Raw genomic sequence first — 27,134 nt, 5'->3', positions numbered from 1 at the left:
TGACAAAGTGTTCCTTTAGAGAGAGATTACTTTTTCAGAAATGCAACAGCCACCCAAAAGAGCTCTTCTATTAAAGCAGGTCATCCCAGCTTTTCATCACCTATCTGGTGATAGCAGTAATGAATTTTTTATTTTCTGCAGGGTTCACTCTAAATCTGACACAGTATTGTGTGGTGCATACATATAAAAAGCCACTAATTGAAATTCAAATGTAATGAGATGAAGTTTTGCTATTCACCACAGCTGCCTTTGTTTTAGTCCTTGTACGCTCAGTGCACCTAAACAATGCAACCCTCACTTCTACTTTTAAATTCAACATGAATAAATTAAAAGGAAAGAAATCTTTCTAGTCTATTCCAGAAGTGAAATATAGTTAGAAAAACAAGAACCATTATTTTTGTCTTTTGCGGGGAGAAAGAGGTTTTGATGGAATAAGAAGAAGAATAAAAAATCTTGCGGCCTAAAATCTACTTTTTTGAACATGCAAATGTGTTTCTATTGCCTAGGTAACTATTATGGAACACCCAAGCCTCCCAGCCAACCCGTCAGTGGGAAAGTGATTACCACTGATGCTTTGCAAAACCTTCAGTCCAACTCCAAGCAGTCGACTCCAAAACGAACCAAGTCTTATAATGATATGCAAAATGCTGGAATAGTGCATACGGAGAATGAGGATGAGGATGACATCCCTGAAATGAACAGTAGCTTTACAGGTAAAGCAAAAAATATTCTTGTCCATATTATAGGATGCATTGCATTCTCCCCTCCCCCAATAGGAGCCCTGCAAAGCTGCCAGCTCTGGATTGAACCACATTGTAATCTGGGTTAGAAGTATTTCTACTGTCTTCTATTAACACATTTTCCCTAGCTCACAGAATAGTTTAAAAATGTCAGGGATTAACCTAGATGTGTATCTGTTTCCCATACAAAATTATATAGCCCATGATTCCATTTCCCCCCCCCTTAACCTATCACTATACTCAACAAAGCTAATTTGCTAAATGAAGGAGCATTATGGTTAATATAAAGCATTTCTTTCTTGAGAGTTCAGAGTAGAATTATGCCATAGACTCTTAGACTTTATCTGTGAAGGGCACATGAAATGAAGATAGATTAGAGAATTCTAAGAAAATTCACTGACTCTTTACCTTTTTGATATCTTATGTTAATGATGGTTAAAGTCTGATTAAACAGCACAGAGAGAAGCTGTATATTTTCTTCAGAACCTCCTGTAGTCACTTCGTTTTACAGTCTTACATAATCATAGATGCCTCTAAAATGGGAAGTAGCTGGGAATTCTGAGTAGACATCTCTTGCTGTGTAGAATAATTGAGAATTTCACATCTATTGTACAGGATGGGGCGTGTTTGTCATTTGAGGTACATTCATGTTCCTTTAAATAGTGTCCACTGAATTCAGTGGGCCAGATTTTGCCCTCAATTGCATTAGGATAGATCTATTGGTCCTGCTTTGAGCTGGGGGTTAGACTAGATGACCTCCTGAGGTCCCTTCCAACCCTGATATTCTATGACTCCATCAATTCCAAATGAGATGGAGCCCACTTGACAGGAGTGTATGTTCCAAATGATTGGACAGCACCTAGAGGAAAGTAAAATAAATTATTTTAAATCCTTATAAGCATCACACTAATCATTTTGCTCTTGGAGAGGCAGAAGCCGTTTTGTAAAAAGATGTGATGTAGTATTGGAGAGCATGTAAATATTCTGAACCTTTTCCTGTGGACAATTAAAAGCAGCTGCTATTGCAAAAGTTTTAATGAAAATCTGAAACTCTTTGTCATCTTGAAATATTTTGAACAATGTGTTATTTTGTTGGAAACTAAATCTGCGTTGATCCTCACTCCCACCTGTGACTTTTCCCTCTGCTGTTTTCGCTTGATTTTCAGCCAGGCCGCAAAAAATCAAGGAAGTGTTCATTACCACTGACACTTCTACCCATTGTAATCAGGGGTCTGTGGAGCAAGTTGGATGCATTTGAAACAAATTGTTCCCTCTTCACTCTCTCTCCCCACTGTTTTTCTTTTAATTGCTGGCCACGTATTTCTTACCTACACCAAAGCCTTCTCAAGCACGTATAGTTTACTCCTTCTGTTCCCTGTGGTACATCCCCCAGTGTGCTGGGGCTGGCCCACAGAGAGTCAATGAGATGTGAAAGCAAACTTGGTCTGCTTAAGAAGTCCTTGTGTTTCACTTTCTAAAATGTCCTGTGCCTGTCAACGGGTCTCACACTGATCTCTCTGATGTTAATTTGATCTCATGCTTCAGCCTGCAGGGGTCTTGAAGGAACTTTTTTTTTCTCTGATGCACAATCTGGGTCGGGGGTTCACCTAAAGCATCCAAGATCAGCCACAGCTGGAGATGGGATACTGGTTGGGGTGGACCAGTGCTCTGAGGTGGTACAGACAATCCACTGTTTGAGATGCCAGATGGATGTGTCTTGCTCACATGCTCAGGGTCTAGCTGATTGCCAGATTTTGAGTCACGAAGGAATTTTGCCCCAAGTGAGATTGGCAGGGATTTTGGTTTTGTTCTGCCTTTCTCTGCAGCCGGGGAATGGATCGCCTAGGCATATTTCACCTTACCAATTCCCTCCCATCACCGGCATCGCAGGGTGTCCAGTTCTCTGCCTATGGCACCCAAGAGTTTAGTCTCCTGAGGACTAAAATCCCTTCATTTTACTGAAGTGACTGGGCTCAACATGAGGGTATTTGGGTGAAATTTGGTGACTTGTGAATTGCAGGAGGTCAGACTACATGATCTAACAGTCCCTTCTGGCCTTAAACTGCATGAAACTATGGTGCTGCCCCTCTGGCCCAGAGACTAGGAGCATTGCGGGAAAGCTGTCGCCTGCCGGAAGCTGACCACTCCGCTGCTCAGTGCTGGCAGGCTCAGAGCAAGAGACTAAATGGCTCTGTCCAAATTCCACTGAGGTAAATGGGAACTGGTTCAAGCCCTTAGTCAGGATTTAAACACTGATCCTGTATCTTGGTAGCCCAGAACTTTCAAGTAGCGTCCTTATGATTTATATAGGGCTGCACATCTTTTCAGCTGCTGTGCAAGCATTAATTAAGCCTCACAATGCTCCCATGAGGCATGGAAGCAGTGAACGGTGTTGTTCTCATTTTCACAACCAGGAAACAGAGAGAAGTAAATTGCCTCATTTCGGAGATGGTTGAGCTCCATGTGCATTGCAAGCTGTCAGAGTCTCTGAAAATCAGGCCAGAAGTGATTGGCACAGGATTATGTAGCAGGTTGGTGAAAGAGCCAGGACTAGAACTCAGAAGCCCTTGGCTCACACTCCTCTGCTTAATCAACACCATTACCTAGTTTCTTTCCAAACTATGGGCAGGACTCTCAGTTGGTGTCAATTGGCCTTGCTCCTGTTATTTCAGTGGAGCTGTGCTGTTGATTTTCCTCTAAGGGCCAGATTTTCAAAGTTACTTAGGTGACGAAACATGTTCCTGGTGGGATTTTCAAAGCTATGCACCTAAATCTCATTGGTGGTAGCACTTCAGGTCCAGATTTTCAAAAGTATGTAAGTCTTTCTGCCAGCGCAGCACATTCCTTCCATGCGTAGAAGCCTGGTTGTCAGGTCTGCTGAAACATTTGCGCTTGCAGATAGATATCCGTGGAGGGACATGCCACTTTCTGTGTGAGATAGCAAGTGGTAGTCACTGGAGAGATGCCTGTGACCATTCTTTCCTTGATCTTTATTCAGCCTAATGTTGCATTTTAAAGCTGAGTCAGCAGCCACAGCATTACTGTAACAGATCAGAAACAGAGAAGCCAACTAAACATTTACGGTTGCTCTTGTTTCAGAAACACAGAAGTTAACTGAGGTTTTATAAATGCTCCTGCACTTTCTTTTCATTGTTTTCTTTTTGCTGTTAAGAGCAACCAAAGAAAGTAGCTGTCAGTATAATCAGAAATTATAGCATTTCCACACAGAACAGGAGGTTTTTCTGCTGTTATCACTCTCTCCGTGTTATTGGGTCAGGTCCTGATCCCACTAAGACCAGTGCACATCATGAGTCACTCCGTTGAAGTCACTAGAGTTACACCCGTGTGAAATGAGTTTCAGACCCATCCTCCACTCTGGCCCGTAGGCATTTCCTGTACATACATTGTATTGAAATTGCCAACTGTTATTCCCTTGTCCTCTGTCTGCTTGTGAGCTTCTTGGAGCAGGGACCATCCTCCTTAAGTGTTTGGAAAGCACATGAAGTGGGCACTAGAGCAAATGAACAGGAACAATAGTACTGGGGCAGACTACTGCCCTGGAAACAGCGAGCCTTATGGAGGAGGATTCTTTGATCGCGGCCCTTCTTGATCAAGAACCCCAAGACGTGGGAGAAGTCTCCAGACATTCTTTTCCCTTAATTCTCTCTCCCTTGAAGGGGCTTTCTCTTAGGCCTGGTTTGCGTGAAATATCCCCAAATCAACTGTCTAAGACCATGAAACACAAGATTAATTAAAAATAGGGAAGAAAGTTCAGATTAACAAAACAAGTGATATTCACAATTATTATTATTTATATTTCAGTAACATCTAGGAGCCCCAGTGATGCCGGGATGCTTTTATAGAAGGGGTGCTGAGAGCCACTGAACCAAACAGTAAATGCTGTATATAATGGAAACCACTTCAAGTCAGGGGGTGCTGCAGCACCCCCCCGCACCCCTAGTTCCAGCACCTAAGCAGTGATGGACTGTGACCCCCTTGTGCTGGGCGCTGCACAAACACAGAACAAAAAGATCCCAAGGAGCTTACAATATGTCAGGCTTGGCATTTGACAGAGCCTCGTCTGTCTAGGTACAGAGGCTTACTCGTGGTGGACAGGAGTTCTCTGGCCTGTCAGGGGAGTTCTATGGCTCGTGTTACGTAGGGGATGAAACGAGATGCTCACAGTGGTCACGAGCAGATCTACACTTAAAACACTGCATCGGCTCTGCCACGCCGCTGTAGTGCTTCAGTGAAGACCCTCTATGCTGAAGGGAGAGAGCTCTCTTATCAGCGTAGTTAATCCACCTCCCTGAGAGGCAGTAACTATGCTGACTGGAAAGTTTCTCCAGCTGACCTAGCAATGTCTGCACTAAGGGTGGGGTGGGTGTAACCACATCGCACAGGGCCATGGATTTTTCACACCCTGGAGCGACATCGTTATACCAGTGTAAGTCTGTAGTGAGACCAGATCTTAAAGTCTATGTCTCTATAACAGCTTTTTTAGGAAAACCATCTCTTGTCGTCCATTTCCTTGGTCAACTTCTCAACCTGTTAGCCAGGCAGTATCTCAGAGACATATCTCCTTGTCTATTTTTTTCCTTCGAGTCCTGTTGATTCTCTGAGTCTCTTTCCCAGCCCATTAAGTCCCTTTGATATGCCTGGCTCCTCCTTATACCAGGCATCCCCTTGTCCCTACTCCCCCCCAGGTGAAGCTCCCAGATTTTTTTCAGGATTGTGTTCAGTTTGTTTGTTCCATCTTTGCTTCTGACCACCCCCAAAAGTTACTTTGAAGGTAAATCCCCCTGAGGTTTGGAACCCTTATCGCAGCTCTGCACCCCTTTTGCAAAACTCCATATTGCTGAATATAAATCCTGAAACCTCACATCTTGTGACTTTGCAACTCCCACCCCACCCATCCATCCCTCACAGGACCTACTGCTGGGAAAAGGTCATTCTGAGATCTAATTAATCTCCTTTCTAATGGGAACTGGCCCTGATGAGAACAGTTAACTGTGAAACCAACACACAGTTTTGCCTTTTACAGAGACAGGAGGTATATATTCACTATAATTCCCTCTGACTCGTGTTTTCTACTCTGTGAGTTAATGAAGATACAAATAATCTGTCACCATGAGATCAGACTTCGGCCCCTTGTCTCCACCAACTGAGCACAAACAACTGGATAGAAGAGCATTGGCCCACGCAGGTCAAAAGACTTTTTCATGCTTATTTCATGCCAGGGATAACTCTGCTAACCATATTAAAATTCTCCGTGTTCTGCAGAGGACCTGTCTTAGACTTGTGTTTTCAAGCTTTGGCATGTTTACACTAATGATCTGACGAGTAAGGGAGGAATGAATCATATTTTAGTTTCTTAATCTTGCCAATCTCTACTTAAAAATATTTAAAGGTGCAAATGCAGGAAGCAGACAGTGGGGGTGTTGAACTAATCTTGATAATTTTTTTATTTTTCTGGTTTAGAAAATATTATATCAGTGCCTTTCCTGTTCACAGAAACAGCAGGCAGGGCTCCCCCATGGCAAGGAGTTGGGATTTAGACTGGCCAGTAACTCTTGCTTTGGAAGACTGTTGTGGATTTCCACCCCCTTCAAGAAGCAAAGCTCCCTTGCAGAGCGGTCCCCAGGGGATAGCGAATCAGGGTGACCGCTCTGGGCCCCGCATTTTGGGGGGGCCCTGCGGGTCAGCGCGATTGGCCAGTGCTGCATGGGCAGCAGGTGAACCGCTGGCTGGGGGAGGCTACCCTCAGGCCCGCCCCTTCCACCCAAGGGAGAGTGCACCCAGCCCCAGGAAGGCAGGCGACGTGGCCCCAGCCTCCTGGAGCCCAGCGGCACTGCCGAAGCGGGGCCGTGGGGGGGCGGGGCAGTGCCATCAGGCCCATGCCTGGCTGTTTGGGGAGGCGCCGCCTCCACCAGCCTCCCCTACTCGCTCCCGGCGTGGTCGGTTCTGGAAGTGATGTCACTTCCGCCCCGGGCCCCGCACGCCCTAGGGGCGGCCGTGCTCCCTTTACTGAGCTATGTCTACACTTAGCAGCCTATTGCGGCCCAGCTTCAGGGCTGCAGCCGTGCCCCTGTAGCACTTCGGTGTAGACCAGTGGTTCTCACCCTGCAGGCCGCTTGTGGGCCAGTCAGCGCACAGCTGCGGCCCATGTGACATCCTCAGGGTCATACAGATGGAATATATATTGTGTTGATGCGGCCCACAGAACGCATAGAGAGATGCATATGCAGCCTACCATGGTAAATAGGTTGAGGACTACTGGTGTAGACGCTCACTGCAACAGGAGGGGTTCTCCTGTCACTATAGTAACTCCAGCTTTCCGAGAGGTAGTAACTAGGTCAGCGGTTGACCTAGCGCTGTCTACATGGGGACATGGGTCAGCTTAAGTCTGTCACTCAGGGATGTGGATTTTTCACACCCCCGAGCATGACATAGCTGGGTCGATCTAATTTTCTCTTGTACCCCAGCCCCAAGACACAGCAGTGTTTAGAACATCTGTAAACTAAGGCCTGGTCTACACTGTAAAGTTATCTCCGTGATGCTATGTCAGCCGGGGTGTGAAAAAACTTATGCTGACCTAAACTCTCAGTGTAGATGCCAACAGAAGAGTTCCCTTGACATAGCTAACTTAGGCCTGGTCTGCACTTAAAATGTAGGCTGACCTAGCTGTGTCACTCAGGGCTGTGAAAATGTTTGTACCTCTGTAGACGCAGCTACTCTGTTGCTTATGTGTAGACATAGCCTTGCTCAGGGAGTTAGCGTTCGTACACTCACGGGAAACCCCCTTCTGTGGGGCAGGCCGAGCCTATGCTACCGGGCTATGCCAACGTAGCTATGTAATTAGAGTCTCCATCGTGTAATTAGGAGCAGAGATCCAGTTTGTGTGGAGCAGCTCCTAAGGTTTAAGGATGTGAGGAGATGCTACAGAGACCATACACTGTTGCCATTTTGGAGGGTGGGTTAGGGTCTGCAGGGATCCAATGACCCCATTCCCTCACTGTCCCCCACGCCCACCCCCTAAATACTGCAAGCAGAGATTTTTCCTCAAGAGAGAGGAGAACCATGCACCCATCACTAGGGACTATACTATTGCTAGGATTTTACATGGAAGGCACTTAGAGGCTCTGGAGATGAGTAGCATTGTAAAACCCCATGGATGGGGGCAGAACAGATTGTTGCAATCCTGTTACAGCAGGATCTCATGACTATTATAAAACATTGAAATAAATTATTTTCATTGCTTAATATGAAATTGTTTAATATGAAAAAACTCTACCACTTCATTGAATTTCTATGGCACTTGTGCTCCAAGGTACCTTAGGCAATTCTGAAACTCTCCCAATCGATCCTTCTGCTGAAAGGAATCTTATTCTCTTGGGCCCCAACCCCACAAGTTGTTCTTTGTGGGTGGGCCCTTGCACCCTTTCAGAGCCCCATTGAACTCAGTTACTTCAGCAGGCCCCAGTTTGCAGGATTGAGGCTTTAGAGGCAACAGCTACAGGAAAACTCACTATCAGTCTCCCAAGTCCTGTGCTTTGAAAGGTGAGTCGAGTCTTTGGAACCAATATCAATGCAGGTATGGACACAAACAAATGAACAAGGAAGAAAAAGTGGTACAAATATTTGAGTGTGTTTACCGATAATCCTTTTTGTGATTCTACAGCAGATTCTGGGGACCAAGACGAGCACAATATACATAGTATAAGAGAAACAACGCCACCACCTGTGAATAATAGCATCACCGCCGTTCCCACCACGGAACCATCTCAGAAGCTCCCTCAATACCTACCTCCTTCTGCAGAGGAAAACCTAGGTCCTCTACCTGAAAACTGGGAGATGGCCTATACCGAGAATGGAGAAGTCTATTTTATAGAGTAAAGCTCATATTTATTTTGTGTGTGTGTGTGTGTGTGTGTGTGTGTAATCTCTGTCTGCAAATGTACATACAAACCATGTGTATTTAATGTCTACAGTTGCTTTTGAGAACTAAAAGATCTTGACCAGTTGTAAGACGTTGCAGTGCTCCTACTTGTGCATTTCCTGAGTGGATCAAGCAGCCAAACTCTTCCAGAGTTCAGAGGTGTTGAAAATCCAATAAATTTCCGGAGCTACTGTAGTTTTTTACAAAGATAGTTACAAGAGCTACCGGCAGTTAAAAATATTGGTTAGTTTTCTAGTTTGGGATGAAAGCTTCTAATGGAAAGACGTTAAGAACTCTCTTTCAGAGCCTGCCTGTGTACATCAGAATGGTCGGGAAAATTCCTCCAACCCCATGCTCAATCAGTAGCAGAGCCCGGGAGCTAACTTGGTACACTGCTGTTCTCATTAAAGAGGAGGGTCCAAATTGGATGCTGACATGCTCCAGTGGGCTTGCACAGGGCATAACTCAGAGCCAAATTTGGCACACAGTATTTGGAAGAACCAGGAAGACATAGTGCTGTGGATACTTTTTGCTTGACAGCTCTGTAGTGTCAGCTGCTTTAAAGTGGTCTTAATATTGATTTTTTTTTGTACCATGAATAATAGTCTCTAATTGTACTTAAAAAGACTGATTAAGACTTGAGCAGCAGCTAAAACAGGACTGTCTAATATGAGAGGTTCCTCAGACAGAGTTAGCTAGTCATCAGAAGAGTGCAAATAGTGTTTGTAGCCTGAAAACAAGCTAAACAAATCTCATAGCTGTCTTTATGAGTATGGGGCAAGGAATTCGAATTTGGTTCTGAAGGTTAGTATACTGTAGTAATGGAAACTGAGGCCCTCTATCTACAGACCAAATACGGTGCATCCAGATACAAAGCTGGCTTTTCCTTTATATAGTACTTAGACCAGAACCTCAGCTTTGACATGTTAAAAATCCCTACTATTTTCTATGGGTGAGATAACTGCCAAACTGACTTTGATTTAAAGGAGTTATGCTACATTATTGTCTGGTGGAGTGACTATGATCCTCTAATGTCTAGAATTGAAGTTACCGTGTCCTTTGGGAGAGATTCTTGGGAGGTCACACCACCGGCAAGGGCAGACCAGCAATCCTCTGTGCAGCACGGCCTCGCATACACTGTGTGTGCAAGATTATTCTAATGGGGGTGGGGACAGGCCCAGACGGTTCCCAAAAGTACCAGAATACCAAGTATTTTGAGGATGCAGCGGTAGTCACCCTGTTTGTGCTTTAATTTGAATTGAGACAGGTCCATTATACTAATAATGGTGCTCTGCCCTCAGTTGTAACTGAATGGTGATTTTGTGCTACTACCTTCATTCTTTGAAACAGTTTTTGGAGGCAGAGTGATTTATTATGCATTTATGCAGTCTTTTAATGAGCTAAAGCCCTGAATTGCCAAATGATCTTTAAAGACTTGTTAGCTCTTTTGTGACAAAATTTAGGGAGGAGAAGGATGTTTCTGTTATCAAAATCATGTATGTGTCCACTAGAACTTACTTCTGGATCTATCCTTACTTCTATGTGCATACTTGATTCTTTAATACTGTTGCAAGTCATGCCGCAAAACAGGGAGAAGAGAGAGGATGGGTGTGATTCAGTTCATAACAAATAATAATGATCTCAGCTATTGCCCACAGATCAACTATGTTTCAGTGTAACTTTAGAAAAAGAAAACAAATCCCACCCAATGATTTTGTACACCTCGCTGGTTACAGGGTTGGGAGCAGAAATTCCATGTGAAAGGCTGCTTTTATAATATTCCCTGTCCAAACAAAACCAGGGAATATTGCAAATAGCACAAAAGTTCGTTCTCTTGAGTTTATCAGATGGAGGAGGCTTGGATAAATTTTGTATGCTTAAGCTAGCAAGACCTTATGGGGTTCTCCTGTCACTGGGAATGACCCACCGGACTGACAATTGCTAAAAATATGCAAATACTGTACCAATCCATATCACCACCATTTTCCCTAGCAAACCGCAAACCTTTTATACATTGGAGGAACCCCTTTGCTTTATTATTGATGATTTGTCTTGCTTTGCTAGAGTTCAATTTACTAGTCTGAGAAACCCAAACCACGACCAATGAATTCATCAGAAACTCTCTGAAGTGCACAAAAGAACTGAATGTGTTCCTTCTGCACTGGGAAGGCTGACTAATGAAATGGGTGAAACCAAGGACCTTTTACTACAGCACTCAGACACAAGAATAAATCAGACGTGGAGTCTTCTCCGAGTTTGCTGGTTGGCTGTTAGTCCTGAAAGTAACATAGTCCTCATTACATTATTTCTTAGTTCACAAGGGTTGTTGTGAGGTCTAGTTAAAATTTGTTAAACCTCTTTGAGAACTTTGAATGTGGAGTGAACAGTATCAATGTGATATTAGAACTAAGCACTATTAAACAGAGCCAAAGGCTAAGCTAGATAAATGATATTTCAGTTTTAGAAGAGGTTAGTCTCTTCAGGTTAGATAATATGCAGAAGAATGCATCAAGCACCAGGACTAGTTTATAGATTTAAGAGATTATATTACCCCTTGTCCTAAGACACAAACCAAAATAAGGAGAAAAGCATCCCTACAAAGTATATTTAAAGAGGATGTACACACAATCTTCATCCTTAGGACAGAAGTCAGGAGCTGGTCCATGGACTCGTGAATAGAAAGAGTTGAAAGTTGCGCTGGTCACGATTTCCATCACAGATTTTGATATAAAAGTTTTTCCTGTTAATAGAAACATTTTCATTGGAAATATCTGTTCTGATTGATGTTTTCTCTCAAAACCCAACAAATTTCGAAGAAAAATTTAGAGGAAATTAAAAAAAAAATTTAAAATTTCCTTGAGGAAATAACCCATTTCCCAGCCAGCTCTCGGTGGCAGATGAGTCCACGAATTAGCCTCCACATTAAAATGTGATCCAGAGTGTAAGTGAAAGTTTACCGGTCCCTGCTGTAGTTACCCCTGTGCCTTTCACATGAATTTCTGACTTCTAGTGCTGACTGTTTTTAAAATCTCAGATATTTTTTTCCTATCAATGCTGAAAGTCTCTTGACTTGCTAGCCGGTTTTATAAAACATAACGTTGTTATATTTCTTCTGAAATAAAAATATGCTTTCAGCTCAGTTGAATCATAGAGAGGGCACATGTTTTTCTGTCACTGGTACTTTAGCTCGGTTTATTAACAAAGGTCATATTTCCATTTCTGGTTTGCAGCCATAATACTAAAACAACATCTTGGCTAGACCCACGGTGCCTGAACAAACAGCAGAAGCCTCTAGAAGAATGTGAAGATGATGGTAAGGGACTGAAAACAGTGAACTAAAACTTAGTGTGTTTGCTCTAATTTAGGTAAATAGATCCCCCCCCCAACAATACTATGATTGCAAAATGTAAAATAAAGAACCAAGAGTGCACAGAGATAACCACTATGAACATGAGTTTGTTATACAATCACTACGCACATGTAAGGTGAATCATCATGATTTTCAAATGATCTTGAGTCAGACAATCACAGAAGTATTAGAACGAGGAGGCATCCATTTTTGCACAAAAGGATTTGAATGTTCATTGTTGCTGAAAGAGACCAAGGTCCTTTGAATGCATGCGCTAGCTAGCACGCCTGGGCAGGCATGGAGTAAATGGTGCTCTGCATGGCCCATTGCCTTATGCGGTGGTTAGTATGTTTTAAGTGGATCCAAAGGACATTATTATTTCCTCATTTGGGTAGAATTAAAAGGTTAATGTATTGCTTCACTTTTGAACGTTACATTCTGGTAGTCTGGTTAGCATTATGATTGCTAAAGAGAAATTATATTTGGAAATCATGGATTTTTATCACTTAATTTGCACCAATACCATTTTGCATTCCTTGAGATGTTGAAAATGCAAGCCAATGTTCAGTTTGAAGGCACATAAATAAATCAAGCATCCCAATCTGTGACTGGAAGAGGAGGTATTTCTCTTAAGTTTACCTTTAAAAAGGCACCAAAACAAAAAGTTCAGTACAAAAAAATTGCAAAAATAATAAGGGCCAGTAAAACATTTGTGAAAATATGCACACAAATTTTGGTCCTTTGAACTTTAACACATACACACAAAAAAAACCAAAACAGGAAAACAATGGCATTTTAACTGGCACAGTGCTAGGAATGAGCATTTTAGAGTGTCTGCATTATTATTCTAAAGCTAATTTGGGGATTATGATCAATCACCTTCTCGCTCAAGCTATTTGTGAGTCAGGCTCCTCTGCTTTAGGGGTATTATCTTACTTAGGAAAGGAATGGACCTGATTGTTTCAGAAGTCACATCTAAAGTTGCTGTTACAATCTTGTAATTTGTCAACCTTCATTTTTTTCACATCTGAGTTCTTTTTCACATGTAATGCCTGGATTTGACTGTAGAAACTGCTTTTTCATGAGAAAACCAGATAGTTGTACATGTGGCTAATGGACTTGAATGCTCTCAAAATACAAGATGTCTTGTGATTGCACAAATTTTAGACAAGACACTATGCATTCAGTTTTGAGAGGCCTACTTGAGAGCCCTTTGAAATGTTGGCCCCTTCTGTTGGAGACTAGATCCTGCAAAGTTTGTGGGACTCCAAGCACGGAGATCCTTGATCCAGGGTTGATCCCTTTGCAGGACTCGGGTCTGAAAATAGATATATCACTGGGAGCTCGGAGAAACAATTTAAAATAGAACATAAATTACACCTAAGCTTTCCCCTGGCTGAGGCTAGAGTTTTCCCTGAAGCATACCCTCTGTCCTAACTCTCTCTTCAGAGTGTGACTCCAGCTCCTGTTTATAGTCTCAGGTTTCAGAGTCGCAGCCGTGTTAGTCCGTATCCGCAAAAAGAAAAGGAGGACTTGTGGCACCTTAGAGACTAACCCATTTATTTTTTATAATCTGGTTGAAGTTAACAAGGTGCACCTGCCACTGTGACTCAGCGGGAAACACCCTGCGCTTTCATACAGGGTCAGGATACAAGAATCAGGGTGACTTACCAGAGGGTCCCCTACATTCTGGTACCATGCACCAGAGGCTGCCATTCTGTTATACCCTCATCCTTTTCAACTAAACAATAGGCACCTGAACAGCTTGTGTAATTGGGACAGTTAATTTATAATAGTGTGATATATTTTTTTAAAAAGTAGCTCCTTCCTTTCAGCTCATTTTATCGTTCCTGCCTATGTTTGCTAATGAATTATTCTTTTTCTATCAGCAAGTAGTAAAACTCATTACGTCCCAGGTGCATTTAGTGCACTGCACACTTCTACTTCGCTGTTCTAAGTCTGTCTCTATAGTTCGATAAAAGCTCCTAGGTGTGAAGAAAAGGTAAAATAACATTACAAATCCCAGATGACAGTCTGATCCAGCCGCTGTGGACATAAGGTTGCTCATGTGAGTAGCTCCACTGAAGGCTATGGGGGAACTCCCAGGAGTAAAGTTGCGTGTCTGTTTTCAGGCTTGGTCACATCATGTGTACTGTGGAAAAAGTAAATACTTTGAGTGTTAGACATCTTTTCAGACTTGTTTTGAATTTTATCTGTGTTGTATTCTTTCCATGGCGGAGTACAAATCCCTGAAAGTTTTCTGTTGTTTACTGTATATGAAGAAAATGCCTATTAGCATTTCACACACAAATATCTAACCAATTATTCTGGCATACTATAACACAAACAGCTCCTGGGTAAGTTAGAGCACATAACGTATTTCTTCAGTGTCATAGTTATCAACAGCAATCTGATGGTATTGTATCTCTTATGTGTGTCATTTATTAACATAGCTAATACTTTTCTGTTACGTCCCAGCTTGTTTTACCATCTGCATTCTAGTTGTCATCACCTTTCATTTTCTGACTGCAGTATTATTCATAAGCCAAGCAATACCATAATCATCTGTCATTGTTAACTGTTGAAAATGAGGTCTCTTTGAAGTTAATGCAGCTACATCTGGGTCTCAGGCTCTTTACTGGTGCATCTGTTTTGCAATATTGGAAATTTAGGCCCCAAATGAGCAAGGCACTTAAGCACATGCTTACCTTAAGTGCATAAGGTAGTCCCAATTAAGTCAGCAGAGCTACCTATGTATTCCAGTTTGAGGTGTTGAAACAAACATCTCTGAACTGGGTTCTAAGTGACATCCTATTTAAGGGCAAAGAGTTCCTCTCAGATCTGCACTCAGCTTTGGTCTCCTGATCAATATATAGCCTTTTGCATCTGAGTGTTTTCCCACAAAAATGATATGCAAATTTGTTTATCACTCAATCTAATCACATGTTGGCATGAAAGTAACTGGTGCACAATTGTTTTAACAGTGCAAGAACCTATTCTTTTATGACTCGCATCAAGGTCCGTAAATACTGTGATCACTAAGATGTGATAAACTGAGAGTTTGATCTGTGCAAAATTGGTGTTGGTTCTTCTGTTTACTATAGCAATATCTTGCTCGCTGCTGGTATCTGAAATTTTCTTTTAATTTTTTCTGTCTCATTTACTGCTCTTCCTTTGGAGAAGAAGGGGTACACACGGAGGAACTGGACAGTGAACTAGGTAAATCATCCATCTCTCATTTTGCTGTATGACTGACTGTACCATTTTTAGCCTCTCATTGCTTGACTTCTCCTTTGTGTCATTTTGCATCTTTCAAGTCTTTAATTTCAACAAAACCGAATTCAGTAACAAAATGTATCAGGGTTTTTGACACTGCAAATAGATTTTTTTTTTCCCCCCGTTATGTGGAATCTTAAGGCACAGTTCTTATGGTACTGGATCCCAAAGAAGAGAAACAAAGTAAGGCCTCAATCTTGAAAGGCTTGAGAACGTTTACTCTTATGCACAGTGGGTTTTAATTTTCACCCTGATGAAGTCAATGGAGTTTTGCCATTGACTTCAGTGGGGCCAGAATTTCACCCAGTGAGTAGGTCCATTGACTTCCAAGTTATGTGAAGAGTAGGCACATATATAAGACTTTTCAGGATTAGTACCCAGCATTCCAGATTAGAGAAACTGAGTGAAATTTGGAAAACTGGCTAAAAATATCCCACAGAATGTTTTTGCTGAATTTGTCAATGAAACAGCAGACATTTTGCCCTAGTAGCTGATGTTATAAATCAAGAATAAATTTATTTTAGATGGTGTGGTCCAGTGGTATTTTCTAAGTGTTTTTGAAGAATGCAATCATAATATATAATCTCATTTAGCATTAGTTAGTTCAGTCTGTAATTATAGTGCAGAAAACTATTAGACAATTATTTCTGCTCCACATTCTAGTCCATTTTGAGAGTTGAAAGGGATGAGTATGTTATATGTGACTGTATTTTCATTAGGTTGTTCATTGCTTTAAAGAAATTTATAACTTTCTATGGTAGCCGATTATATTACAGTGGAATTAATCTCTGGTTTCCTTAATTACTTGAAAGTGTAGACTGAGTCCCACTTCTGTGTGATGGATATGCGAGAAGCAGCCAATAAAAATTGACTGCTTTTCAAAATGCTATACAAGAAGCTGCTCTTGTGGTTAGTGTGGCTGGAATAATGTTAAGAACCTAACTCCTTTTAGTGCAACACTTGGAAAGAGATTACAGAAAGGAATAATTTCTCAATTCCTGTAGCAGGTGTTGGCACAATCCACAGCACTAAGGTTCCCATTGCGATGGCTGGTAATCTTTCACAGACTAAAATAACATCGAGAATAAGTGAATGAAGACAGCTGAACTGAAATGTATTTTTAATTAAAATGTCTCAAAACCAGTCAAGATGAAGTAGTAATATTATAAAATAACAAGATTATGAGTAACAACTACATTTAAATGCTTGCTCCTATCAGCTTCATATCAGATCTTTATTACCCGTCAGCACCCAGTGTAACTTCAAGGGAAGGATGGACAGAGGCAGTAGATCCAGGGAAGAGCATTGGTTGATAACCATAGCCCTGATCCTGTACCAACTTGCACATGTGCTTAACTGTACTAACATGAGTAGTTTAATATCCGGGCGACTCCTCACAATAGTAGAGACAAGTGTTTGTAAAATCGGGGTCCATGTAAGTACTACAGGGGTTTACAATATATGCATGTCAAGAAAGAAGTTTAACATTTGCAGTAGTTCAGTCAGTACCAGCAAGGTCAGTGAAGTATGGTCAAAACATACCATCAACATCTGCAGTACAATAGGAATACCAGTGGTTAGTATAAATTGGTTTGTGCTAGAGATTAACATCCTTAGTTTTAACTCAAGTTTAACATTTGTTTTCTGAATGTGAGAAAATTAAATGGAAATCAACTTGAAACTTTCACAATATTTTGTATTTATCTTATATTTTCTAAAGAAACAGATATAATAGGTAGTAATATATTATATATATATATATATTAGGATTTTAGGATAGAAATTAAACACTTAGGGAAAGATTTAACATTGTTCCACATGGACAACTCCTACTAGTCTTGTCTACACTGAGACACGTAATTCACTTCTGTGCAGCTCAATCAGTAGTAGCAATATCAGAGACTGCAGAATAAATTGCAGGCTGGTAAAAATCGCTGTGCCCAACCTCCAAAATGGCTGTGACCAGTCAAGCTGTAGTGAATTTCAGGGCTTAGTTTTCTCGTGTAGGTGCAACCATTGGCATTTGAGCTATGACTGTACAAGGATGGAATGCTCCAGCAAAAGGTTTTAGGGATAGATTCTTACATAGGTGCAGCGGGGCAAGCTAACTCTCAATCTGGCTGGGGTTTTCCTGATTTTCAGGGATTTATCACTCTTGTAGGCTGGAACACTGACCAGCAGGCTCTCAGCTAGGATCGTGTGTTGACACCAGGCTTAAAAATATAAGTTGGGCACTTAAAGCCAAATGCTCTTGCTCTGAGTTAATATTAGATTATAATCCTCCATGGGGGTCCACATGAGTGTGCCCTCATAGAACCACATGGGACTGCAGGAATAGGGATTCCTTTCCTGGGTCAAAGCTATATTCTATGATCTAATTGCTCTGGCTCATCTTGAAGATGGGTGGGAATCATTTAAAACAACCCAGATACTGGACTTTGCAAAGTGGGTGCTACTAATGAAGAGTAACTTCTTGCTTTAGAGCATTTCAAAAGACTTTTTATTAGATTCCTGGATGTGGATCTATATAATAGACTACTTATGGCTCCAAAGCACCAGTTCTTATCTTGTTCATTTTCAACACATGTAGAAATGTGTTTTGTTAAATTGAAAACTGCTTAAAGAAGTATTTATCCAATAGCCTGGAATGTCAGTGGAGCAATTCCAAGGTCCTTGTTTTGTGACCTTCCATAAATGTTCTTTTCTTTTACAGAAAAGAAAAATGAAATGTTAATACTAAAAACATTTTAAATAAAGATAAGGCAGTGACACTGGCCAAAAACAATAGTCTGAGATTTGAAAATAAAATAAACATTATTGAACGTTGTGACATAAAAAGCGTAGCCAACAAACTGAAGCATCACTCTCCAACTTTAACTCTTGTTTTGGTGGTCTACTTCCATCTCTCAATCCAACCTGGCCTCCACAGCCATCTGCTTCCACAGTGGAATAAGTTAAGAATGAAATGTCAGCCAAAACTTTTGACCCTTTTGATTCTTGTCTGTGTCAGATCTTTAATCGATTGAAACTTTTTGACTAAATCCCAGTCTTTTCATCATTCAAATCAGTGAGAGTTTCAAGTGAGGGAAGACTTCTAGGATTTGGCCTTTAGTTTTGCACTTCCATTTTAATATTGAGGTTACTTTTGTGCTTTGTAGAGGAATGTCAATTTCAAACCCGTTCATTTGCTAAGCATGCAAATAGGGTGACCAGATGTCCCAATTTTATAAGAACGGTCCTGATATTTGGGGCTTTTTCTTGCATAGGCACCTATTACCCCTCATACCCTGTCCTGATTTTTCACACATGCTATCTGGTCATCCTACATGCAAAAGAGATCTGCTCAGAAGATTGCAAAATGGTTTCATACTCAAAGGTTAGCACTGGCTTGCATTTGATTGCTTATGTCTCAAGGAATCCAAAGATGCTTAAATTGGGTAAAAATAAAGAATGGGGGGGAAACATGTCTTTTATTTTCAAACCAGGGACTTGTGGAGCAAAACCCATGAAATTAATTTCTTGTGATGTTCAGCCAATTCTGAATGCAAACATAAACTCGGAGTAGTTACCCCATATGTGTTTGTGTGGCTTCCCTTCATTTTAGGTCTGGAATTGTTTGTGCCTTTATGGCAGTGTAGCTGATGTCTATAAATACTGAACTGTACAGTTACATTATTCTGATTAATGGGCCACTGTTTGATTGTATTGGCTAAGCAACTGATACCATTAATAAAAATAAATCTTTGCATTCCATAATGAATAAACACAGATTATTTCCCATTGGTCTTGTCAACTTGGCAATAAGTGCTGTTTTTATGAGGAATTCTTTCTCATTGGGGTATTTTAATAGTCGTCTTATGCATGCGTATTGTATGGCGATTGTTCTTTCTTTAAAGTAACTTGTGTAGTACCTCAGGACTGAAAGCCATTGTGAGCTTTGTTTGATTCAGTGGGAGTAGGATCAGGCCCTTGAGTAATACATACAGTTCAAATAGCCCTCACTACTATGCTGAAGTGATCATAGAATCATAGAACTGGAAGGGACCTCGAGAGATCATTTAGTCCAGTCCCCTGAAACTCGTTGCAGGGCTAAGTATTATCTAGACCATCCCTGACAGATGTTTGGAGATTTTTAAGAGCAGGTTAGGCAATGATGGAGATCTCCACAACCTCCCTAGGCAATTTATTCCGGTGCTTAACCACCCTGACAGGAAGTTTTTCCTAATGACCAACCTAAACCTCCCTTACTACAGTTTAAGCCCATTGCTTCTTGTCCTATTGTCAGAGGTTAAGATGTTCACTACTTGTGGTTAAAGAAGTACCACATGCCTCCAGTCTAAAAATCTGCAGGCACAAAGTGGGGATAGGTTTCCAAATGCTAATTTCATCTTCAGAGCTTTTTTTAGTAATTGCTCTAATTAAAAAAAAAAATGAAAATGACTGTTACATGTGATTATGGCATTAAATGCTTTTGTATCAAGTGTTCTACAGTGAAGTACATTTGTGTTTGCATAGCATCTAACATAATGGGCCCCTGGTCCTGAGGGGGACACTCGGGTGCTAATATACAAATCATGGTAAATGCTGAAATTACAGTTACTGCAAATACTTAGCAGAGGGGAAAAAAAAGTGTACTTTCCCAAACCAAAACATCTACAGAGAGGCACCTCCTAGAGACTCTTAAACAAGGAATGCATGACTGTTCATTTAACCCAGGAATCTAAATAATAAACTGCAACAAAAAATTGACCTGATAAAACTATAGGCAATGGGCATGGTTTGTTAATCCCACTACTGGTAAGGTAACAGTAATATTTGTGCTCATTAGACTATGCACTGATACAGAAATGATGGCTGTGATTCTCTTTCCTGATAGTTATTCTGTAAGTGAGAGTATGAGCAGATGTGGAATTGTGTAAGCCAAGTGAAACTGGGATGCCTGTCTGAAAACTATATCTTTAAGGCCTTCATATACATTTTTTTTCCCGCCCCCAGAATTGCCTGCTGGTTGGGAAAAGATTGAAGATCCTGTATATGGAGTCTACTATGTAGAGTAAGTGTTGCTTGACGTTTCTGTTTTCAATGTCAAGTAGATAAGAACTTTTTCCATCTGAATTTGCTGTATCTTTGTATCATTCATTGCAACTGAATGGCTCACAGCTCGGGGCAGTGGTGTTTGCCTCCACCACCACCAAAAAAGAGTTACGAATAAGCTAAGAATGCTAGTCACGGTGTGATGCAAGGCAGTCACCCACCCTGATTGCTTTGTTTAAAGCCTGCAGTGCTATAGGAATGCACAGGCAACCTAAAGACTCAGACTCCTCCAGATACTGGAAGTGAAGCGTTAATATTCTTGGTCTCAGGAAGGAAGGCACATCATACTTTGCTCTTCTGCGCACCCCCTGGTGGCTGGCCGTGGCTCAGCATTACAGGATTTGAGCTAAACAGGAGTGCTGTACACTTAGGGCTTGCCGACACGAGCGTTTCGTTTGTGGCAAGCTATCCACCGTGTGCTACCCTGCTGTGGATTAACAGTCTGTTTGGCCCTGCTGAAGCGTATTAACAGTTGGTAATTGCACTTTGATTGAGTCCTCTTTGAAGCAGTACCAGATCAAAGCTTATGAATGAACTGTTCTCCACATGGAGCCGGCTTGAGGGGATATACTTCTACTAGCTATCAGCAAGCTAGTCCACTCAAAATAGCAACGTGGCTGCAGTAGTCAGTGGCAGCAGGGGCTAGCCATCCTGAGTCCAAATGCATCCAGACCTCATGGGTATGTACTCAGGCCCCAAGCCCAATCCGCTGCCTATGGCACGGCAGTTTACGCTACTACTGGTTTTGCGTGCGTATGTCTCCTTGAGCTGGAAATCACCCCTCCCCCCAGCTCCAAGTGTATGTATATCCTTAAAGGGCTTGTCCATCTGTATTACTGCAAGTGGTCTTATATAGGGAAGAGGCCTACTGGGATTGAAGTATTGGGAAACCTCAGAGTCTTAACACTCAGATGCCTGAATTCCTTAATGAATGCATAGCTAGAAGTAAAGGCAAGGAGGAGCACTCATCGCTAGGTGCCTGAGACACATTCTTGGCAAGGACAGAATTCTTTTTAGCTGAGATACCCATTCTAGCTTTGAATAACTGTATGTGATTAATTTAGCAATTTCCTTAGTATAGCAGTGTGATCAAAATGTGCTCTCATAAAGCAGATTACCAATTCAATTTAAAAAAAAACCCAAAGAATGAAACATGACAGTGCTTGTGTGATCAAATAGTAACCATAAAGGTTCCTGTATTGTATTGTAAAGAATTATGGGTTTAATGTAACTCTCTCCAGAATAAGAAGAGTTTCCTCTTTATCTAGATGACAGATCGTTCCCTTGGGAAATCGGAGAACCAAGTTTTGTTTCATCACTGACCCCATAAAATGAATTTTTAATTATGTGTACACTCCTGTCTGTTAGGATGGCTTAGGATAGCCTTCAGAATAGACGTGGAATACAGATTCTATCTGCTTTGGCTCATTTTTGACCCCACCATCTGTGCTTTGGGAAACAAGGTTTAGCAAACTGTATAATTAAGGTCTGACATTTATTTGCCAGAGATATCAGGGGTATTTTTCATCTATTAAATGTCATGCCAAGAGGTCTCTCTCCAGCATTTCAAATGCTACTTTGCATATGCATGCCCATTAATTTCAGGCCACTCCTCAGTGTGAGATTAAATAGGACTGTAACAACAATGTGACAGAACAGATCATTTTAATTAATATCTATCATCTACTAATACAGGTATAAAATAGATTTATCTCTTACACAAACACACTTTCATTTCATGAAAAACTTAAGTGATATCATTTTTTGGAAACCATTACATTCTTCTCAGCCTTCCACGGATACATGAAATTGACAGTCTCGTACAGGATTTATGAGTTTGTTTTCATATGCTTATTAGATTCATTAAATCAACAGTCTAGCATCAGGCTTATTTAAAAAAAAATTATCCTTTTTGTGAACCCAATGAAGACAATTCTGAGTGGGACTCTGTAGTGCATGTTTTGCAGTTATTTGCAAACAGTTGTTTTGAAGATAACTATGGAACTGTGGAAAGAACTTCTAGACAGCAAAACACACTTTCTTAATGGTAAACTTTTGAACTGGACTCTAGCTGAATTTTAACCAAATACAGTTAACACTGGCTAGATGCTTAATGCAGCTGATGCTTGAAATTCACCGATAAGCATTAGAGAAATTGGATATGAGTGTTTTGTCTCCGTATAGCAGGATTTTTAAGATGTTCATCTCAGTAAGTTTTATGCAAAGAGGTGCCATTGTGTAAAGAGTTACTGAAATCATCCCTATGACTTGTGTGAAAATTGCACCTGAATCAATATGTCCATGTACTGAAGTTTCTGATGTAGATTTTTCACGATTTTGTATTCACTCTTCAAATAGGTGTATTTTGCTAGTGCTTTACCTATCCGTTTCTCAGTAGAACCAATCAAGTGAAGATCAAGAACCAATCAAGTGATATGTCTCCACAATTGGCTAATGTTTTCATGCTGGTCAGACATGTTAAAAATCACCATACTTTTTCCTACCTTTGTAATCAGTTCTCCAAGTATTAAAACAACTGATGATCCAGCAGAGTGCAGCTCTGCAGGCAATTTCAGCTGGGCCTGTGATTCAGAATAAACCTGCAATATTGAGTCCATACCATGCCAGCCTCTTTTGAAATAGAACTTACTGAGGTTTTGATGGATGATTGATGCCTACAGTAAGTGCAAAACATCGTAGCTCAGTGTTGGATTGGTCTTTTTCACAGTTCTGTTCCCATTTTCATAAAATTGCCAATGACTGTTTGCAGTCCACACATCTTGCTAGGCTCACCTTGTGCCATCAAAGCAAAGGGCAGTTGAGAATTGCCCTAGTATAGGGAAATTATAGCCTATGATAAAACTGGGGTAGCTGGCTTTTCTGCCAGCCTCTCCTGGTCCCTTTCACCCTCACCATAGATTTTAAGGCCAGAAGGGACCATTGTGATCACCTAGTCTGATCTCCTGTAAAACACAGACCAGAAAATCACGCGGATTAATTTTTGTATCAAGCCCTTCTGTTTTGAGCTAGAACAGATCTCTTGAAAAGGTATCCATCCAGTCTTGATTGAAAGACTTCAAGTGATAGAGAATCTATCACATCCCTAATTAAGTTCCTCCAATGGTTGAGTACCCTCCCTGTTAAATATCTGCCCCTTGTTTCTAGTCTGAATGTGTAGATGTTATAGCTGGGGACGGGTATGTGTGTGTTCCTGGTCTGTGGAGGAACACAATGCACTCTGACCTGTAGAATTATGTCCCCCACATATTATAGAGGAAATTACAGCAGTTCTGTGGCTCTGCTAAATTGCATAGAAGGGGTATCTCAAGATCAGGAGCGCGATAAAGATGCCTCAGTTGCAGTGTGCTTGTAGGTGAGGGAGGGAGTTCAGCCCCCCTTGAATATTGTGTTCAATGCAATGGCTAATGCTTTTTCTACTGAATTTATGACTTCATTAAGAAGCTGTCTAATTCACAAGTCATGTAAATTCCAGCAGAACTTTAACGGCGCCAACAGATTAGCAATTCTTTTGCAATTTTGTGGTGGTGTCACTTTTTTCATGGGTTTCACAAAAGGTTTAACTCTATCCATCTGATGCAATGCATGATGCGTAGACATTAGTAGTTTCTACACACATCTACAGGTAAGTAAGCTTATTTTGTAGCAGTCTTGGATTGATTTATGTTGGTTTCAAACCAGCTTATTTAATGGTTGCTAATTCAAAATACTTCTTGTACCAAGGTCACACATTCCCCTTCATTCAATCTGTCTTGCTGCCCATATCTGCAGTGCAAAGCATTGCAAGTATTTTTCACCCACCATATTAATATTGTGCATTGATTAGATAGCTGACAGATGTTATCAGGTTCTTTTTTTAAACTTCACTGAGCCAGGGAATGACTGCACCTCTGGGAATCTGATTAAAGCAGGGATGATGTAGGTCTGTCTTTTAGCATGTAGTCAGGCAGGGCATCCTTTCTGCCTTCATCTCATTTTCACAGTTAAACTGCTTCTTATTGTAGTTGAAAAAATTAGCCATTCCTGCTCAAGGTGTCGCAGCAGATAAGTTGTGCTTGTTTTCCTAAATGAGGATTTGGCACAAGTTGGTGAGTGTTTCGCCATATGCCTGGCAGTTTGCTTTTTTGCCCCCTTTGTCTCAGGAATTTCAAGTCTGGCTGTCATTTTTGTTTGCCACACAAAATGTTTCCTAATTTATTGCTCTCTTTCTTCTCCAGCCACGTTAACAGGAAGACACAATATGAGAATCCAGTTCTGGAAGCGAAACGGAAAAAACAGCTTGAACAGCAGCAACAACAACCAGAAGGTTGGCACCCGTGGAGAGTATTATGCTTGAGAGATTTGTTAACAGAATATGCGCTCCCTTGAGTTTACTACCCCACGTGGACATATTTGTCCTTCATTAAAATACTTACATTGTGATCCCTGTGATTTTAAAAGATGGATTATACACACAAGGAGATATAAAGGGGCATGTAGTTTGTGCTCTTACTAGAAGACTGAATAGCACGAGGCGAAGGAGAAATGATAAAATATATTAGCACTGAATGGCTTTGAATCCCTGAAATGGGGAGAATTTTTTAACTACTTTTAACTTAATTATGAAACACTGATAGGTTACAAAGCAAGCTTGCTTGTTCCCCAGAAATTATAAAGATCAACTTGTGAGCCTAAACTATGATTTTTTTCAAAAGGTCATTTTTATATTTGGCCTGGTACTAATAAAACATAAAGAAAGACTAGGGAGTAGAATCAAATATGAATTAAACTCCTTTTTACATTATTGCTAAGAGTAGATTCTTGGGTGTTGCAAACATGTTCCACATCAGTCAGTTGTTTCATTATTTTGACACATTTTTGGATTATTAAAAATCATGTAATGCCGCGATAGCACTGAAATGAAATAGTCTCAGCCATTTAGAATGCAGGTATGCTGTGGAGTTTCTGCGTGACACTTCGATTGGCTACATCCCTCGGAACTCACAATGCAAATCCACGTAACCAACATGGCCTGCTCCACTTTTCAGTCCTCCTCCTCCTCCTTCAGTCCTCCGCACTTTTCTAGAAGGTTTAGCCCTACCCAGGTGGGTGATTTTGTTCTATTATAGTTATGTTTTGTATTTTTTCTATCTCTAGAATGGACAGAAGAGCATCCACCTCTTGGTCCACCGGCTCTTCCAAACCATGCGCCAAACACCCAAGAGCCAGTTCGAGAAGCACCAGTACAAGGTAACATCCAATACGGTTTTTCCATTATAATGAAACTAATTTTGCCACCACATTTCTTCAGAAACAGGACCTTCAATAGTAATGTAGAGAGGACACAAAACACCAATTCCCGGAATTTGTCTGGACTTTGAGAACTGTGGGTCTTATACAGAAGAGGACAAAAATGAAAGTGAATAGGGTGCCTCTTAGAGAGCGGATTTCTGCAAATCTCTCTCTGTTGCATTTCAGATCTTTCAAAAGATACTGAAAATATGAATTACACTCTTAATAGATTAAAAGCAAATTGTTTAAAGTACAATATAATGGGGATGTGCAAATGCATATAGAACTCAGCCCCTTCTTGCAATACTATGTGGTTAAACTATGTTAGAACGTGTTTGGCTGTTATTTTCTTGCCTGTATGGACAGGAAACAAATCTACCCAGGATAAAGTGTGGTTCTTACAATATGCTATAATGCAGGCTAACAATATTTTATGTTGTTATATGATCAGACCAGAAATGGGGTGGAGAGGGTGGTTGGATATTATTGGGGCCAAAGCTGGTGTATAATTATTACCCCTGTCAATCGCTAAACATGAGTGAGTAGGCTGAGAGTGTCATGCGAATTAAAATTGTTTGACACTATTGTCCTCCTAGAGCAAGTCAGTACTTTCTGGTGCCAAAACAATGCATGCTGTGTTTGCCACAGTTTTACAGCACACTGTTTCTGAAGTGCTCATTAGCTCTGTGACGCTTGCCCACATTCCTTCACAAACAGCCACCTGAGCATCTCATGTTTAGACTTGCCAGGAGTGGGTCCTGGCAGAGAGGTGACTCGGTCAGTGTTTCCTTTTACTTCTGTGTTGTGAAGCTTTCCATGCTAGAAATGTTTGGGGGAGACCATTGTAAGGTGGCTGATGAGGGAGCTGTGCTAGTCAGAGAGCGGGGCAGGGATACTGACCTCCACGTGAAAGCCCTGACACTCTAGAGGTCTCAGTAACTGAGGGCTTGGAAAGGAATATCACATCCTACCGCTGGGACGGTTAAGTGGAAACTCCATGAGATGAAATTCAATGAGTTCCTAGAGCCTCTATAAATTTTTCCTGTGTAGGCAACTATCATAATGCCTATCACAGCTGAAGCAAAGTGCTCTCCACAAAACACACAAACATCAGCTCCACTTCTGCAAATCCTCATGCATGTGCTTCCATTTAAAATGAAGAGAACTGCTGCTGTGCTTAAAGGGAAGCAAGTGCAAAAGTGTTTGCAGGGTCAGGACCTTATTTACTGATGCCATTTCAATGCTTGCACAACATTCTGTGTATGTCCCGCCACTCCTGGAAAAGTGGCTTGTCATAACCATCCCACCGGACAGGAAGATAAATGCTCGGAGCAGCATAAAGGACTGCATAGAAGTGCTGCAGCATGATCTAAAACTTGCTAGAGCACAAGGCAAGATCCCCAGGTGAGAGCCTTCTCCTTACACAGCCGGCCATGGATCCAAGTAT

General features: G+C 41.2%; 1 protein-coding gene across 29 annotated transcripts in view; it reads left to right on the top strand.

Annotated features, from left to right (window-relative positions):
• The window catches only part of MAGI1 (membrane associated guanylate kinase, WW and PDZ domain containing 1), a 482,542-nt gene that overhangs the window by 383,266 nt on the left and 72,142 nt on the right, over nucleotides 1–27,134 (top strand). For 12 of the 29 annotated variants that reach the window (XM_073351022.2, XM_073351021.2, XM_073351011.2 and 9 more), the window contains 7 exons: nucleotides 507–713; nucleotides 8,422–8,632; nucleotides 11,910–11,992; nucleotides 15,209–15,247; nucleotides 20,300–20,357; nucleotides 24,634–24,722; nucleotides 25,553–25,645. In XM_073351022.2, coding sequence (XP_073207123.1) covers nucleotides 507–713; nucleotides 8,422–8,632; nucleotides 11,910–11,992; nucleotides 15,209–15,247; nucleotides 20,300–20,357; nucleotides 24,634–24,722; nucleotides 25,553–25,645 — 780 coding nt within the window. The remainder of the gene's footprint in view (nucleotides 1–506; nucleotides 714–8,421; nucleotides 8,633–11,909; nucleotides 11,993–15,208; nucleotides 15,248–20,299; nucleotides 20,358–24,633; nucleotides 24,723–25,552; nucleotides 25,646–27,134) is intronic. The other 17 variants (XM_073351028.2, XM_073351026.2, XM_073351015.2 and 14 more) reach the window with 4 other exon arrangements.

Source organism: Lepidochelys kempii, chromosome 7, assembly GCF_965140285.1.
Source record: "Lepidochelys kempii isolate rLepKem1 chromosome 7, rLepKem1.hap1, whole genome shotgun sequence".
NCBI lineage: Eukaryota > Metazoa > Chordata > Testudines > Cheloniidae > Lepidochelys > Lepidochelys kempii.
The sequence above is the reverse complement of the archived record's forward strand: the minus strand, read 5'-3'. Positions and strand labels throughout refer to the sequence as shown.